Source organism: Felis catus, chromosome A1 (genome assembly GCF_018350175.1).
Source record: "Felis catus isolate Fca126 chromosome A1, F.catus_Fca126_mat1.0, whole genome shotgun sequence".
Lineage (NCBI taxonomy): Eukaryota > Metazoa > Chordata > Mammalia > Carnivora > Felidae > Felis > Felis catus.
In genome coordinates, this window is record NC_058368.1 from 85,305,029 (window position 1) to 85,323,986 (window position 18,958).

The window sequence follows — 18,958 nt, forward strand, 5'->3', positions numbered from 1 at the left end:
CCATGAACCAAAATGAAAGTAATAACCAAAAACTTTATTCATTTAATTAGGCAAGAGGCAAGAAAGAAGGTACCAGCTGCCCCAGTGTTCCCTTTTTTCCCCATGGAATGACACTGGGTTAATGTCATATGGATCAGATTACAAGGAGGAATCATGTCACTGCTGAGATACCCCCATGTTGGGGATCATGATCAAAAAGACATGACTGCCAATTGACCTGTAAGTTAGACCCAAGCACTTGCAGGCTCTCTGATCTTTGTCCTGCCCCTGGAATGTGGGTTCTGCTTAATTTTCTGGTTCCCAGAAGCTGTTCCAAGGACATAGCCTTGAGATGTAATACGATATTGAAAACACCTACATGATATATATGTGACTGCATCTAGTTAGGGCTTCTTTATAAGCTTTTAAAATTTGGAGAGTGGGAACAAGGATCCATTCATCTTGCTGACATCCAAGACAAGCCTCATATGTAAGTTCCCTCTGCTCTTATTGAAACTGTCAACTACCAAGCTGTAGTGGCCCGCCTCTTCCTTTGATTACACCAGGGAAGATTCCAAGACAGTTGTGAACCTACTCAAAACCCCTTCAACAAAAGGCCCTTCTTAAGATGATTCTAGGGGCAGGGGAGGGGAGTTTGAAGGGTTAGTAGCTGTAAAGGACTGAATCATGAATCACAGTGGAGAAAGGAATCTTTGAGAGCTCCTGATGAGTAGGTGTCTCAGAAGTACCTGAAGTGTTTGGCCAAATATCTCTGATTATGAGACCTCTGAATAAAGATACCTGTGCTAGGAACGTATTTATAAGAGCATGCTGGCTGGAGGGCCAGAGTCCTTAACTGTAACTTCCCACTAAGTCTGCAGTGTGCCAGCTGTGCACCAAGTCTGGAGTAGTGAGGGCAGCTTTTCCTTCTGGGACCTGTCGGGTAAAGCACTTGTAATAGCCTGTGGTTGGACCTATAAGATCATGAATGGTGTTTTGTCTGGGAGCCAAACTCTTCAACTTTATCTCCTTAGTTTCTTGAGCTCAAATGTGAAATAGACTAACTCAACATTGAACCAGATAGGTTTGGCTTTGAATAGCTGTGCCAAAAAACTGAGTAATTAGCCTGAGGCCATAGGGAGAGGAAAGTCACAATCAAGATCATTCCAAGAAGTATTACCAGGGCTACCTGGAGGATAGAACTTAGCCATAAGCTCCAATCATTGCCAAGCCAGGAAAAGATATCCCAAAATAAATCTTTCTTCAGAGAACCTGAAGTCTTCTTTTATAAGCTGTACAATGGACTGTATTTTGCATTCCATTGATCCAGGTGCAACACAAAGTGTTAGCAATTGCACAGACTTGTCTTGGCTGGCCATCAGGAAGTTGAGGACTGTGGTCATTCAAAAATCCTGGGGCCAAAGAATTGGGTCTCATTCACTGTGCCTCCAAAGTTTAAGGTATTATTAATCACCTCAGAAAAGATCAAGGACAAGTTTTATACAACCTTTTCTTTTTATTTAATATGAAATTTATTGTCAAATTGGTTTCTATACAACACCCAGTGCTCATCCCAACAGGTGCCTTCCTCAGTGCCCATCACCCACTTTCCCTTCCCTCCCACCCCCATCAACCCTCAGTTTATTCTCAGTTTTTAAAAGTCTCTTATGGTTTGGCTCTATACAACCTTTTCTAACTGGAGGACCCTGATAGTGGGGATAATTCCCTGGTTCATTTATTTTAGCATAGTTAGTAATATCACCTGGCATTTCCTTCACTAATCAGCATCTGCCTGGTTTTGGAGTTACTGCCTTACTTGTCTTTGTGTGATATTGCTAATTAGAGGGACTATTTTGATTATTTTGAAGTTTCTTATTGCTGACCCATATGAGCATGTTACATTGCTAGGGAAAAGACAAGTAAAAGTCTGGCCTTTAAAAAAAGAAATAGGGGCCCCTGGATGGCTCAGTCAGTTAAGCATCTGACTTTGGCTCAGGTCATATCTCATACCTTGTGAGTTTGAGCCCCATGTCAGGCTCTGTGCTGATAGCTCAGAGCTGACAGCTGACAGCTGACAACTCTGTCTCTCTCTCTCTCTCTCTCTCTCTCTCCCTCCCTCTTTCTTAAAAATAAATAAACATTAAAAAATTAGAAAAAAATATCCCAAAGTGGCCCTCACAGTGCTAAGAGTGTAATAATACTACCATGGAGATCAATTCATCACAAATCCCTGCCAAAGGGAAGATCCGTTAAGTGGAACTGAACAGTCTATATAAGGCAGGAGCAAGAATGGGATAGGAGAAGGCTGCCACTATCAAGGCCAAAACAACCCTAAAGTTTTTCATCCTTTTCCCATACATTCTGATCGTCCCCATCTTTGACAGGGATGAGCTAACATCTTGGAAGGTGTTTTATTCCTACAGTATAAGAGTTCAGCTGTGGAACTCTGGGTCTAGATTAATAAAGTTGGGGTATATTAGGTAGCAGAATGTTCCATTTTTAGAAAAATGTCCATTCATAGTACAAAGTGGCACAGAAGCCATGTTTGTCGGTGGGATTGGACAATGAGTGACATATTCGTTAGTCAAGTTCAGTGCATTGGCAACAGCCTGGGACATATATATCAATAAATTTGGTGAGGTGGGAGTCACACAGTCTACTCTTTAGGAGAGAGAGAAGAGGTATTAGATCCGCATGCCTCCCTCAAGCTTATCCAGGCTCACTGATCTGAAAATGATGATGTTCTATCATTTGGGGGACTTTTCCCCATCAACTGAGACAGGGGCAGTCTTTTCTGTACGATGAGTAAACATAGTATCTTTCATGAATCCTCCAGTGGGGGAAACACAAATATTCACATATGGATCTCCTCTTGTGGCTCAATAGCACTTTCTATTCTAGACATTGGTACCCATCACAAGGGGCTATCCAAAAAAAAGCAGGAGGACCACCTTAGGAAACTAGAGCCTTAAATTAATGGTCATCAATTTCAAAGTCTTTGTAGGCAAAACTTCAGAATGATTCTAATCTCCTTATCTGTTTAAATTTTCAGCAAGTGGTCTAAGAACATGGGAGATTATAAGAGGGAAAAACAACTTTGTTTTAGTTTACACTATTACTACTCTCAGTACTTTTGGCCAAAAAATGTATGGGCCTTTCTCACATCAAACAATTCTCCAAATTTCTGTGGACACCAGTTGGGTGTCCTACAATTCAATTTCATTCTCACACTACCTAAAGATAGATCCCACAGATTAAAGTCTCCATACTTCAAGACTACTCCATCTCTCACACATGCACACTTCAGTTACAGATCCATAGTCATCTGTACTTCTGAATGCTGTCTCTATACAGAGATTCCCATGATTCTTTTCTTGAGTTTGATAATTTGCTACAGTGGCTCACAGAACTCAGAAAATCATTTTACCTTCTAGATCATTGGCTTATTATAAAAGGACATAACTCAGGAATAATAAGATGCAAGAGGTGCATAGGGAAAGTTATATACAAAGGGACATAGAGCTTCCAAGCCCTCTTCAAGAGCATTACACTCCTAGCACCTCCAAATTTTCCTAGAAGCTCTCTGAACTCCATACGTTAGGGATTTTTTATAGAAACTTTAATACATAGGTGGGCATGATTGATTCAATCATTGACCATTAATGACTAAATCAACCTCCTACTTTTCTCCCCTTCCCAGTGGTCAGGGTTGGAAATGAATGCTCCAATATTGTAATCACATCATTCATTCCCCTGGCAACAAGTTCCATCCATAGGGGTTTTCCAAAATATAAACTCAAGTGTGGTTGAAAGGGACTTGTTATAAATAGCAAGACATTCCTTTACTCTTATCACTTAAGAAATTACAAGGGTATTAGGAGCCCTGTGCCAGAAATTGGGACAAAGACCAAAGATATAATTTTATTATTAATCACATTATCAAAAGGTCTCTTTATTGGGGTGTCTGAGTGGCTCAGTTGGTTAAGCATTGACTCTTGATTTCAGCGCAGGTCATGATCTTATAATTCATGTGTTTGAGCCCAGAATCAGACTCTACTGATAGCCTGGAGCCTGCTTGGGATTCTCTGTCTCCTTCTCACTCTCTGCCCCTCTCCCACTGTGCATTCACTCTCTCCTCCTCTCTCTTTCTCTCCCTGTCTCTCAAAAGAAATAAATAAACATTTTTAAATGGCCCTTTTTGTGTCCACCACAGAAATTGATGAAACAGACAGCACAAATAATAAATGCCCCTTCAAAAAATGCTGTATTATGATGACAGGTTTCTCACTTGAGATGTGTAGTTTGGACTGTGGTTATTTTCTCTTCTCTTCTAATCCACCACTTAAGCATGCCCTTCAATTTTTATTAACATTTCATCTTCTCTGAGGCTTGGTAGAAATATGGAACATAAATAATTCATTGAATACCCTTGATTGGGGCCACTGATGTGTAGCTTCAGCCTCAAATATTGGACTGTTGTCATATGCAATGTGCTCAGGACATCCAAACAGGAAATAAATGTGTTCTTGTAGGGCTTGGCTAACATGGCCCAAGTGGAACACATGAAGTGTCTATGACAAACCAATAAGAAATTTCAATTGTGGTCAGAACCCAGTGGGATTTTTGGGATGGGATGAGAGTTCCAATATGATCTAGTGGAAGGAGTGTCCTGGCCCATTGGATCAAGAATAAGTCCCTGGGCAAAGTTTTGGCCTTGGTCAGAGTCTGGCAAATAGGGAAGATTTTCCATGTTATTTTTACATCTTCTGAATATATTGGTTGTCCAAACTTTGTTTCTATATTTATTAAATCATCATCAGTTAATATAGATCTTCATGAAAGTATGATAGCTTCCATGGAAAGCCATGACTTATAAATCATTTTAATACATTTATTTGAGACTTCTTGCCTTCCTTCATTCACTCTCTTCATTTTATGGGGAAGAAGATTAATGATATTTGTATTTCCACATATTATTTTTGCATTCACTCAAGTTACATTTGCTTTTGTTGATGTTTGTTTTTTAAAAATTTGTTTATAGTGGACACATAAAATCACATTACTTTCAGATGTACAACATAGTGATTCAGCTTTTAAATTTTTATTTTGAATGTTATAGCAACTTACTGAAGGAGAAAGATCACAATATTAGAAGTGTAAGGGTGCATTTCCCCCCAGTTAAGAGACTTTTAAGCATACAGTAATTCATTACCACAGCTGATAATCTAATAGTGCTCACAGAACACATTTCATTGAGACCTCCTAAGTCAATTTAATGGTGAACATCAACAGAATGCATTTTTAAAAAGACCCTAAAAAAAAAGGATCCTGTCATATATTTTCTAGATGAAAGTCACTTCAAATATAAATACATTGGTAGATTAAAATTAAAATGATGAAAAAATATATGCCATGGAAACATTAATTTTAGCAAAAAACGAGGAGTGAATAAAATAAAACAAATAAAATCATTAGAGAAAAAATGAGATATGGTGTATGAATAAAAATATCAATTCACCAAGAAGATATAAGAATTTTAAATGTATATACACCAAACAATAGAGTTTCAAAATGCATTAAGAAAAAACAACTAGAGCTAAAAGAACAAAAAACAAATACACACTTGTAATTAGATAATTCAGTCTTCCTTCTCGGCAACTAGCAGAATTACTAGACAGAAAATCAACAACAATATAGAAGAACTAAAAGAATGAAATTCACTAATAGGAACTACATGGATATACATGTAGAACATTATATTCTGACCTGAATTAGACAGTATTCTCCTGAGATTCTATCAATCTATCTATCTACACACACACACACACACACACACACACACACACAATCTAGATTTTCCCAGATTAGATAGATAGACAGATAGATAGATAGACATATCTATATATAGAGAGAGACAGAGAAAGATGGAGAGAGAGAGAGACAGAGATGGACAGAGACAGACACAGACACAAAAACACAGTGATAGAAGCAGAGAGGCAGAGGTAGAAAGAGAAGCAGTATAAGGAATATTTTTATACAATAAGGTAGGCTGAGAAGTCCCCAATCTGCTGTTGTCAAGCTGGAGATCAGGAGAGTTGATGGCATAGTTGCAGTCTGAGTCCAAAGGCCTGGAAAGAAGAGACAGTGGTGGATATTCCAGTATAAGAGCAAGAGAAAACTAATATTTCTGCTCAGCATTCAACCAGGAGATGCTTCCTTCTTAGACTTTTTTGTGCTATCCAGGTATTCAACTGATTGAGGTCCACTCACAAAAGAGAGAGCGATTTGTTTTATTCAGTCTCCCAATTCAAACATTAATCTCATTAAGAAGCAACTTCACAGGCACACTAAGAAAAATATTTGTCCATATTTTTGGGTACATCCTACCCAATCAAGTAGACACATGAAATTAACCATCATACTTCTAATACGAATGAGGGTCTGGTTTATTATGGGAGAAATTCTCCTGAGGATCGGGTCAGTAGAACACTGAGAAAATTTTGATGATTAATGCAGGCAAAGGGTAGGTATTTGAACTTTATAATGAGGAATCAGAGCACTGTTACAACACTGGCAAGCTTCCCATGAGATATGGAACTGAGGATACTGGGACAATACAGAGAAACTTCTGACAGAAATGCAGGCAGTGTTTACTATTGGGCAATTTAAACATTTTATGATCATTAATATTGGAATGAAGAATAGAACACTAATATCTTACCAAAAGTATCAAGGGGCACCTGGGTGGTTGAGTCAGTTGAGCACCCAACTTTGGCCCAGGTCATAATCTCACAATTTGTGAGTTCAAGCCCCACTTCGGGCTCTGTGCTGACAGCTCAGAGCCTAGAGCCTGCTTTGGATTCTGTGTCTCTCTCTCTCTTTGACCCTCCCCTGCTCGCACTCTGTCTCTCTCTGTCCCTCAAAAATAAATTAAAATTTTATTTAAAAAATATATCAAAATTGGGACAAAAAGGTAGAAGAAGCCCCATCATACCTTGTTCTCCCACAGAGACACAAACGTAACATTATACAACCCAAAAAAATCTTTATGAAAATGCCAGAAATCAATTCAGAAGGTGCAATACCCCAAGAAGGCGAAGTTAAGGACAGCATGATGAAATGTGTAAGAAGAGCTGTTGAATTTAGTCTACGAAATCCCTTCCCCAAGCAAGCAAATATTGGCACAATTTGGACAAAAGATCCAAGTTGAAGTTTTTCCTTTGGGAGAAGAATAGAAGAGTGGAAATGACTTCCAGTGTTTCAGGGACTTTCCTGAGGGACTGGTTTTTGTCTTGCATAACTTGTGGAGTGATGATGGGAACTAACAAATATTGGACACCATGGGGTTGCTGAAAACAAAGAGAGGAGAGGGGTCTGTGACACTACCAGGGAATTTGCATTACCATGGGCAAACATCAATGAGAGCATGTTTTCTGAAAAAGACACTGGCAAAAATCTTTAAATGGGAAATTGCATGCACAAGACTAAAGGAGATTTGTCCAGAAAAGTTTTCAGAAGTTCCCAGAAACTCTACCCAGGCTGGTTGGTGAAAGGTTTTCCCTGTATAAAGGCAATGGCAGAATATACATTCTTCCCAAGTGCATAAGTATATCATGTGGTAGCCCACAAAATAATTATTTTTCCCCATAACTTTTAATTATTTCCTCTTTTTTTTTTAATTTTTTTTTCAACCTTTATTTATTTTTTGGGACAGAGAGAGACAGAGCATGAACGGGGGAGGGGCAGAGAGAGAGGGAGACACAGAATCGGAAACAGGCTCCAGGCTCTGAGCCATCAGCCCAGAGCCTGACGCGGGGCTCGAACTCCCGGACCGCGAGATCGTGACCTGGCTGAAGTCGGACGCTTAACCGACTGCGCCACCCAGGCGCCCCTAATTATTTCCTCTTATAGACAGAAGTGCCAAGTATTCCTTTTGGAAGAAATTTTCTTTGAACTACAGGTGTCTGCTTTGCTTTGCTTTATTATTTTGGTTAACATACAGTGCTATCGTAGGTTTAGGTGTACAATTTAGTGATTCAACACTTATGTACAACACCCTGTATCATCACAAGTGTACTCCTTTGTCCCCATCACCTATTTAACCCCTTCTTCCACCTATCTCCCCCCCCCCCCGGTAGCCATCAGTTTGTTCTCTATAGTTAAGAATCTGTTTCTTTGTACTTAAGTTTATTTATTGATTTTGGGAGAGAGAGAGAGAGTGCAAGCAGGGGAAGGGCAGAGAGAGAGAGAAAAAATCCCAAGCAGGCTCTGTACTGTCAGCATTGGGCTCAATCCCATTAACTGTGAGATCATGACCTGAATCTAAATCAAGAGTTAAATGCTTCAACACCTGAGCCACGCAGGTGCCCCAAGAACCTGTTTCATGATTTGTGTCTCTCACTTTTTTTTGCTTTGCTCATTTGTATTCTTTCTTAAATTCCACATATGAATGAAATCATAAGGTATTTCTCTTTGGCAGACTTATTTCACTTAGCATTATACTCTCTAGCTCCATCCATGTCATTGCAAATGGCAAGATTCAATTATTTTTTATGGATGAGTAATATTCAATTATATATGTATATATACATATACATACCTCGTGTGTGTGTGTGTGTGTGTGTGTGTGTGTGTGCGTGTGTGTGTTATCTCTCTTCTTTATCCACTCATCAACCAATGAACATGTGGCCTGCCTCAATATCTTGGGCATTTTAAATAATGCTGCAATAATCGTATGGCTCATGTATCCCCTTAGATTACTGTTTTTGTATTCTTTGAGTAAATACCTATCAGTATGACTGCTGGATCATAAGGTAATTTAATCTTTTTAACTTTTTGAGGACCCTATATACTGTTTTCCACAGTAGTGTCTGAAAACTTTTTCTTCTGTGCATAGCTACATATGTATTCATTTTTATGCCAGTACCATACTGTCTTGATTATTACAACTTTGTAATGTAACTTGAAGTCCAGAATTGTGATGCTTTCAGCATTGCTTTCCTTTTTCAAGATTGCTTTGGTTATTCAGGGTCTTTGAGGTTGCACACAAATTTTAAAATCGTTTGTTCGAGTTCTGTGAAGAATTCTGGTGGCATTTTGATAAGGAATGAATTAAATGTGTAGATTACTTTAGGTAGTGGAGAAAATTTAACATTTGTTCTTCCAGTCCATGAGCATGGAATGTCTTTCCATTTCTTTGTGTCCTCTTCAGTTCTTTAATCAGTGTTTTATAGTTTACAGAGTACAGATCGTTTGCCTCTTTGCTTAGGTTTATTCCGAGGTATTTTGTTTATGGTATAATTGTAAAATGGATTGTTTTCTTAATCTCTCTTTCTGCTGCTTCATTTTTGGTGTAACAGAAACACAACAGATTTTTTTACATTGATTTTCTGTATTCTGCAACTTTACTGAACTCAGTTATCAGTTCTAACATTTTTTTGGTGGAGTCTTTCAGGTTTTCAATATATAGTATCATGTAATCTGCAAATAGTGAAATTATTACTGTTTGCAAATTGGATGCTTTTATTTCTTTTTGTTGTCTTATTGCTGTGGTTTGGACTTCCAGTACTATGTTTAATAAAAGTGTTAAGAGTGGACATCCTTATCTTGCTCCTGATGTTAGGGGAAAAACTATGTTTATTCCCCTTTTTTGGATAATGTTAGCTGAGAGTTTTTCATAGATGGCATTAATATGTTTAGGTATGTTCCCTCTAAACCTCCTTTGTTGATGGTTTTTTATCATGAATGGATGTTGTACTTTATCATATGCCTTTCTGCATCTATTGAAATGATCCTATGTTTTTTATTATTTCTCTTGTACATGGGATGTATCACAATGATTGATTTGTGAATATTGACATGTCTGGATCTCCATAATAAATCCAATTTTATTGTAGTAATGACTTTTCAATGCACTTATTTTTTTTAAATATTTATTTATTTCTGAGAGAGAGAGAGAGAGAGAGAGAGAGAGAGAGAGAGACGCGGGGGGGGGGGGGGGACACAGAATCCAAAGCGGGCTTCAGGCTCTGAGCTGTCAGCACAGAGCCTGATGTGGGGCTCAAACTCATGAACTGCAAGATCATGACCTGAGCTAAAGTTGGGCGCTTAACTGACTGAGCCACCCAGGTGCCCCTCAATGCATTTTTGAAGATGGTTTGATAGTATTTTGTTGAGGACTTTTGCATCTGTGTTTGTCAGGGGTATTGGTCTGTGTAGTTCTGTTTTTTAGTGGTGTCTTATCTGGTTTTGGCATCAATGCAATACTGGCTTCATAGAATAAATTTGGAATATTTGTTTCCTTTTATATTTTTTGGGCTAGTCTGAGAAAAAATAGGTATTTACTCTTCTTTAAGTGGTTGGTACAATTCACCTGTGAAACAATCAATTCCTTAAATTTTGTTGTTGGGATTTTTTTTCATATCATTTTAAATTATTTGCTGGTTATTAATCTGTTCAAATTTTCTATTTCTTCCACTTTCAGTTGTGGTAGTTCATATGCTTCTAGGAATTTATCCCTTTCTTTTAGGTTGTCCAATTTGTTGGCATATAATTTTTGATAATATTCACTTAAAACTGTTTGAATTCCTGGGTGTTGGCTTTTCTCTTCTCTCATTTATGATTTTATTCACTTAAATCTTCTCTCTCTCTCTTTTTTTTTAATAATATTGGCTAGAGGTTTATTGATCTTATTGACCTTTCCAAAGAACCAGATCCTGCTTCATTGATCTGTTCTTTAATTTTTTTAAGTTTATTTATTTTGAGAGACAGTGGAGGGGTAGAGAGAGAGGGAGAATCTCAAGCATGCTCCACGCTGCCAATACAGAGCCCAATATGGGGCTCTGATATGGGGCTCAAACCCACAAAACTGCGAGATCATTACCTGAGCTGAAATCAAGAGTCAGATGCTCAAACAACTGAACCATCCAGATGCCACTTCATTGATCTATTCTACTGTTTCTTTAGTTTTTATGTCATTGGCAGATGACATGATATTCTACAAAAAAAACCCTGGGTCATCTGGTGGCTCATTTGCTTACGCATCCAACTTTGGCTCAGGTCATGACCTCATAGCCTGTGGGTTCAAGCCCCACGTTGGGCTCTGTGCTGACAGCTCAGAGCCTGGAGTCTGTTTTGGATTCTGTGTCTCCCTCTTTCTCTGCCCCTCCCCCAGTCACGCTCTGTTTCTCTATATCTTACACAAAACTAAAAATAAATAAATAAATAACCCAAAATACTATGCACATATAAATTGCTAGAACTGATATGCGAATTCAGTAAGGTCATAGGATAAAAAAATGTTCCATTTTTAGACCTATGGAACAGTTTTGTAGAAATTTATTGCATTTCTATATACCAACAATGAAGCAACAAGAATAATAAATCAAGGAATCAAGGTCATTTACAACTGCACCAAAACCAATGAGATACCTAGGAATAAACCTAGCCAAAGAGGGAAACATCTGTATTCTGAAAACTATAAAATACTGATAAAAGAAATTGAAGATGACACAAAGAAACGGTAAAACATTCCATGCTCATGGATCAGAACAAATATTATTAAAATGTCATACTACTGAAAGCAATCAATACAGTTAGCACAATCCCTATCAAAATGCCAACAGCATTTTTCACAGAGCTAGAACAAGCATTAAATTTGTATGGAGCAACAAAAGACCCCAAATAGCCAAAGCAATCCTGAAAAAGAAAAGGAGGCATCACTATTTCAGACTTCAACTTATATTACAAAGCTATAATCTTCAAGATAGTATGGTACAGTCACAGAAACAGACACATAGAAAAATGGAACAGAATAAAAAAAACCCAAAATGAACCCACATTTATATGGTCAATTAATCTTTGACAAAACAGGAAATAATATCCAATGTAAAAACAAAACAAAACAAACAACTAAAAAAACGGTCTCTTTAATAAATGGTGCTGGGGAAACTGTACAGCAACATGAAAAAGAAAGAAACTGGACCACGTTCTTACACCATACACAAATGTAAATTCAAAATGAATGAAAGACCTAAAGGTCAGACAGGAAATCATAAAAGTCCTAGAAGAGAGCACAGGCAGTAACTTCTTTGACATAGAACTTAGCTACTTAGCTACTTCTTACTAAATATGCCTCCTGAGACAAGGGAAGTAAAGGCAAAAATAAACTATTGGGACCTCATCAATATAAAAAGCTTCTGCACAGAGAAGTAAACAGTCAAAAAAAGTAAAAGTCAAAATTCAGAAAGGGAGAAGATATTTATAAATGACATATCTGATAAGGGGATAGTATACAAAACATACCAAAAATCTTATAAAACTAAACACTCAAAAAAAATAAATAAACAGAAACAAATAACCCAGTTAAAAATGAGAAGAAGAGGAGAGGAGCCAAGATGGGGGAAAAGTATGGAAGTTTTTGTATGTCTCACGTCCTTGAAATACAGCCAGACCAACACTAAACCATCCTACACACCTACAAAACTGATTGGAAGATTAACACAACAATCTGCACAACATGAACCACAGAATTCAGCAGGTGAGTGGTGTGGACAGGTGAACTTGGGGAGAAAGAAGCTGGCAGCAGGGAGGGAGCCACTTTTGCAGGTGGGGAGAGGGCAGAGACTGGGGTGAGGGGAGAGAGTACAGAAAAGCACCCCTCCCCAAAAGCAGCTGGAGAGAAAGTGGAAAATTGGAAACAGCCACAGGGACTAAACTAAAAAGGGAGAAAGGAGAAAGGAGAGGGTTTAAATTCCATTAAGACTGTAAACAAAGGGAGCACAAAGTCTGCAACTCTGCAACTCCATACCTGGTGGTGCTCTGTTGGGAACAGCGAATCCCCAGGAACAGAGTGGGGTCCGGGAGGTTCTTGGGCCACACGGGAAAAAGCGGTTCCACTGCTAGAAGGATATTTGGTAGAGAATGTTGAAGCCACCTGGTCCCAGAAGACTGCCACATTCGCTGGTGCTGGAACAAGGTCCTTAAGGGTGAAGCCTGGTGCCAGATGTGTGTTGTGATTTTCCACAATCCCTGAAACACTGTTGCTACACTATCTCAGGAACTTTTTCTGGGGCAGACTGGCACCTGGCTGCAGTCTCAGGCACCAGCAGCAGCAGGGTCCAGCAAGTGTTCCTGGGTGCAGCCAGCATTTTGCCATTGCTCAGTGAGACCCTCCGGCGGAGGGGAGGAATGGGTCAAAGCCACAGTCCTTCTGAAGTAAGGGGCCAGGGAAAACTGCCGCATCTGAGACAAAACTCAGAGAGAGGTACTCCCTGGGGCTTGGTAACAGACAGTGAGGAAGCGGAAAGTGGATGAAAGCTGAAGACAGAGGACAGGTGCACAACATCATCAAAATAAAAAGCTTCTGCACAGTGAAGGAAACAATCAGCAAAACTAAAAGGCAACCAACAGAATGGGAGAAAATATTTGCAAATGACATATCAAATAAAGGGTTAGTATCCAAAATCTATAAAGAACTTATCGAGCTCAACACCCAAAAAACAAATAATACAGTGAAGAAATAAGCAAAAGACATGAAGATACACTTCTCCAAAGAAGACATCCAGATGGCCAACCAACACATGAAAAAATGCTCAACATCACTCATCATCAGGGAAATACAAATCAAAACCACAATGAGATACCACCTGACACCTGCCAGAATGGCTAACGTTAATAACTCAGGCCACAACAGATGTTGGTGAGGATGAAGAGAAAGAGGATCTCTTTTGCATTGTTGGTGGCAATGCAAGCTGGTGCAGCCACTCTGGAAACAGTATGGAGGTTCCTCAAAAAACTAAAAATAGAACTACCTTATGACCCAGCAATTGCACTACTGGGCATTTATGCACAGGATACAGGTGTGCTCTTTTGAGGGGATACATGCACCCCCATGTTTATAGCAGCAGTATCAACAATATCCAAAGTATGGAAACAGTCCAATGTCCATTGACTGATAAATGGATAAAGCAGATGTGGTATACATATAAACAATGGAATATTACTCAGTAATAAAAAATAATGAAATCTTGTCATTTGTAGCAATGTGGATAGAACAAGACTGTACATCCTAAGTGAACTTAGTCAGTCAGATAAAGACAAAAATCATATGACTTCACTCATATGAGGACTTTAAGAGACAAAGCATATGAACATAAGGGAAGGGAAACGAAAATACTATAAAAGAAGTGAGGGGGACAAAACAGAAGAGTCTCATAAATATGCAGAACAAACTGAGGGTTACTGGAGGGGTTGTGGAAGAGGGGATGGGCTAAATGGGTAAGGGACACTAAGGAATCTATTCCTGAAATCATTGTTGCACTATAAGGTAACTAATTTGTATGTAAATTTTAAAAAAATAAAAAATAAAACAAGTTAATAAAAAAATGTGAGGAAGACATTAATAGGCATTTTCCCAAAGTAGGCATACAGATGGCTAATAAACACATTAAAAGATGCTCAACGTCGGTTATCATCCAGTAAATACAAATCAAAACTGTAATGAGATATCTCCTCACAACAGTCAGAATGTCTAAATTTACAACACAGGAGAGAACTGGTGACCCAATGGCAAGTGATTAATGAATGGATAAAGAAATGTGGGATGTGGTTGGTGGTAGAACATATTATCCTAAGCGAAATTAGTCAGAGAAAGACAAATACCATATGATGTCACTCATATGTGGAATTTAAGAAACAAAACAGATGAAAATAGTGGGAAAAAAAGAGATGCAAACCAGGAATCAGACTCTTAACTATAGAGAAAAACATGAGGGTTACTGGAGACGAAGTGGACAGGGAGATGGGTAAAATGGGTAATGGGGATTAAGGAGGGCACTTGCTGTTATAAACACTGGGTGTTGTATGTAAGTGATGAATCATAATTCTACACCTGTAACTAGTATTACACTCTATGTTAACTAACTGGAATTGAAATATAAACTTGAAAACAAAACACAATTCCAAGTCAAGCAAGAATCTGCTCTGTAATTTGATTCACACATTCATGGACATCACCCCTTGAACCCTTGATGTGTAGACCTATGCTCTATTACACTATAACTCTTCCCACAATGATAATTATGAAAAAAATATATACTGAAGTTTGTTTAAGCAGTTTGAATTTTCTTTGTAAATTACTCATATTTTATTCACACATAGACATGTTGCTATAACTTGCTTTTATGTTAACAAAATGAAAATGATATTTTCCAATGGTTAAAGTGTAAGCAGACCACTTTGACAAAGTTGAATTCTCTAGAGTTTTTACAAAATTTCATTTAAGAAAATTCATGTTTATTTTATTTTTTAATGTTTATTTATTTTGGGGAGAGAGAGAGAGAACATGAGTGCACTTAGTCAGGGAGGGGCAAAAAGAGAGGGAGAGAGAACCCAAGGCAGGCTCCAAGCTCAGTGCAGAGCCCAATGCAGGGCTTGATCTCATGACCATGAAGTCATAACCTGAATTGAAATCAAATCAGACACTAAACCCACTGAGTCACCAGGTACCCAGAAAAATTCATGTTTACTTAAAAAATACACCATTAACATTAACTTTTAGAACTGATAAATTGAGATGTTTCTCTTGGAGAAATAATGGAATTTACAGGTGTGACTGTAAATAGAAAGCTAAGGATTACATTTAATGAGCTGGCTGTCACTAGCAGTAAAAGGTGTATAAATTATTTTGTTTTTCTTTCTTACATGAAGTTAACTAGCTCCCCTTGGGGTCCAACTTAAAACTTTTCCTCTGTTAATAAATAGACTTTACTTACTCACTGAAGCATATACTCTGGATTTATAATTCCTGGCAAATAATCTTTATTTACCCTACCCTCTTCTTCCACTATATTCCATATAAATTTGGGATAATTAAGAAAAAGAATGAAATATGAATTTGTGTGCTAAAATTAAGAATATAAAATCAGGGGAACAGTTTTTGCGTATCACCAGCCATAGCTGCCTCTTTCTATTCAACATAACTGAAGAGCATGTTTTCAAAAGACAATTTCTGGGTAGGGTTAAATATGGTGAATTCTAGTGGTTGACAAGTGGCTATGGTTTTCATGCTGTCTCCTTTACAGGTGGAGATTTGATAGTTGGACCCTGTCCAAGACCCTCTTTTCATTTATCAGTTTCCAGTACGGAGGAGACTATAGAAGAAAAGCTTTCCTAACAACAACAACAACAACAAATAGGGCATGTATGTCAACTGTTTTTTTCTCCTAAGTGTACTCTCTTCCACAAGTATGCAGTTGAAATTCTGCCTGTAGACACTCTGTCTCTGTCTTTCACTATCTCTCTCCCTCTCCCGGTCTCTCTGTCTCTTGTTTCTCTGTCCTTTCCTCTGTGTTTCACTCTCTTGGTTTCTGCCTATGGACTCTCTTTCTCTGTCTCTTTGTTTTTCTCTCCCTCTCTCTGTCTCTCTTTCTGTTTCTGTCTCTCTTTTCCTTTCTCTCTCTCTACCCTTCCCTCCGCCTGTCTTGTTGCTGTGTGAGTCCTGTGATCTGATCGTCTAGTAACTTAGGTTGTGCAAACAGCAAAAAATACTCAATAGAGAATTAGAAAAAGGACTAGGAAAGTCTTTCACATAAAAGTCTACAAGGAAATAACAAAAAAGAAGAAATAAAGGCAGGACAAAAAGACACACTGGAAATATGAGTTAGTGGAGAAAAGAGAGGTGTTAGAGTACAGAGGGTTTAAAGGACTTTATGCAAACTTCAGGCTATATCTTTTACATTTATGTTCCTCTGTGTTTAAATATTCTCATAAGATTAAAGATTCTCATAAACATTTTACTTTCTTTTTATTTGGTTAGTGTTGTGGTGCTTTGTTAATAGCATCTAGCATTGGTATGGAAGGTAGTCAACACATTATATAACCAGTCTATATCTTCCATTTAAGCACAGGCTAGCAAATTTAATTCAAAGATTTTGATAAAGAACACAAGTGTATCACTAAAAATATATATCCACAAAGGAGACATAGGCCCATAAGCAATTTCACACTGACTTCAAAATGGTAAAAAAGCTTAGCTTTGAAACAATTACTTTTCTAAGGTCATTACTATAAATTTGGAAGTTCAATTGTTTAGAGCATTAATTATATTATTCCTTCTAATATTGAAGTAGTGAAAGTAGTTAAAATAAGTAGATTTTGTGCATTATTGTACTTTTATGACATTGGAATTTATGTTCCATAGGAACTAAGAATGAAAACAAAAAAATCAATCCTTTGTCTTGCTAAATGTAAACTTTATTATTATTATTTTTTTCTTATAGTAGAAAGAAAATGGAATTATTTTTAACTATTATATTTTATACTAGGAATTTGGGAAAATCATTTTATTTTGCAGAATTTCTAGTTCCTTTTTAGAAAATGGATATTAATATTTGATTAGTAAAATGTAGAAGTGTGCTGTGTAGTATATATGATATAATGAGTAGAGGTGGGAGAAATTCTCAGTGTGAAACCAAAACCACGTAATTCATCAAAAACAAGCAGTTGCATGATGCAGACAGTGATTTGGAAATGTTATGATTCCTTTGAATAGAATATTTGTCCAACAAAATTTCACAAATAATTGTTTATCCAACTTAAGATACATTTATCTCTAGCATTGTAGTTGATGTAATATGGGAATAGATTTAATGTCACAATTTTAAAATAAGACCATTTTTGGTTTTTGCCTTCCTTTCATTTCAGCAGGAAACTTTCAATAGTCAAAATGGGTCATGGGAATTTCAGTGTCATCAGTGAGCTGATCCTTGTAGGATTTTCCAATTACCCCCAGACTGAAATTCCACTCTTTTTTCTATTCTCTCTGGTCTACTTGGCAAGTCTCTTTGGAAACACAACTGTCATCACTTTAGTCATTCTATATTTCTCTCTCCAGACACCCATGTACATCTTCCTCTGTCATCTGGCCTTTCTCAACATATCAACATATTTTTTAGCACATTTGTGGTCCCCAAGATGCTTTTTAATTTTCTCGCAAGCAGGAAAGTTATATCTTACAACTTCTGTATTGCTCAGACCTACATCACCTTATTCCTGGAGTCAACTGAGTGCTTTCTCCTTGCAGTAATGGCTTTGGATCGCTATGTGGCCATTTGTTACCCACTGAGATATCTGCTCATCATGAACTGGTCTGTGTGTGTGGCATTAGCTCTGGGGGCCTGGACCATTGACTTTTTTGCCTCAGTGGTGCCTCTCTACCTCACAATTCTTCCACTCTGTGGTCCATATGTTGTTGACTATATTTTCTGTGAATTGCCCATTCTTCTTCATATGTTCTGTGCTGATACATCCCTGCTGGAGACCATAATGGCCACAGGAGGGGCTGGAACAGTGTTATTCCCCTTACTCTTCATTATACTCTCTTACCTTCGCATCCTGGTGGCTGTGATGACAATAGACTCTATTAAGGGCAGAAAAAAAGCCTTTTCCACATGTATTTCCCACCTGATTGCTGTGATCATGTATTATGGAACAGGAATGATCCGGTACTTAAGACCCAAGTCCCTCTATTCAGCAGAGGGAGACAAACTCATTTCTGTGTTCTATGCAGTCATCAACCCTATGCTGAATCCTTTCATTTACAGCCTAAGGAACAAGGAAATGAAGGAGGGTATGAAAAAAGTTATGGGCAAATACAAAATTAAAACAAAACAACAAATCACAGACTAGAATCTTTATGATTCTATAAGCATTCTTATAAGTGTTCTTATAAGCGTTTAAGGCAATGCTTATTTTTTTTAACCTGTGTTCATATCCAAATACTATGAGACTAAGCTCCACCCCAAGTAATTTGGATTTGGCAGAGTTGCAGATGAAAGTTGTCATTACATTTTTACAAATCTCCTCGTTTCCAGTTCAGATTTCTCCCATGAGTTAATATTTATGTATAGTTGTTCTTTAAGTGTTAGAACATTGTTATATCAACTCAATCAAATAGTTTGTGACCTGCATGATGAATTCC

At 37.8% G+C, this 18,958-nt stretch overlaps 1 protein-coding gene across 1 annotated transcript; it reads left to right on the forward strand.

Annotated features, from left to right (window-relative positions):
- Nucleotides 1-17,507: 17,507 nt before the first annotated feature.
- On the forward strand, nucleotides 17,508-18,666 carry LOC102900767 (olfactory receptor 2A12-like). The gene is given in 2 exon segments (XM_011283180.2): nucleotides 17,508-17,911; nucleotides 17,914-18,666. Coding segments are annotated over 2 exon segments (960 nt in total). The 5' UTR covers nucleotides 17,508-17,704.
- The last annotated feature ends 292 nt before the right edge of the window (nucleotides 18,667-18,958 follow it).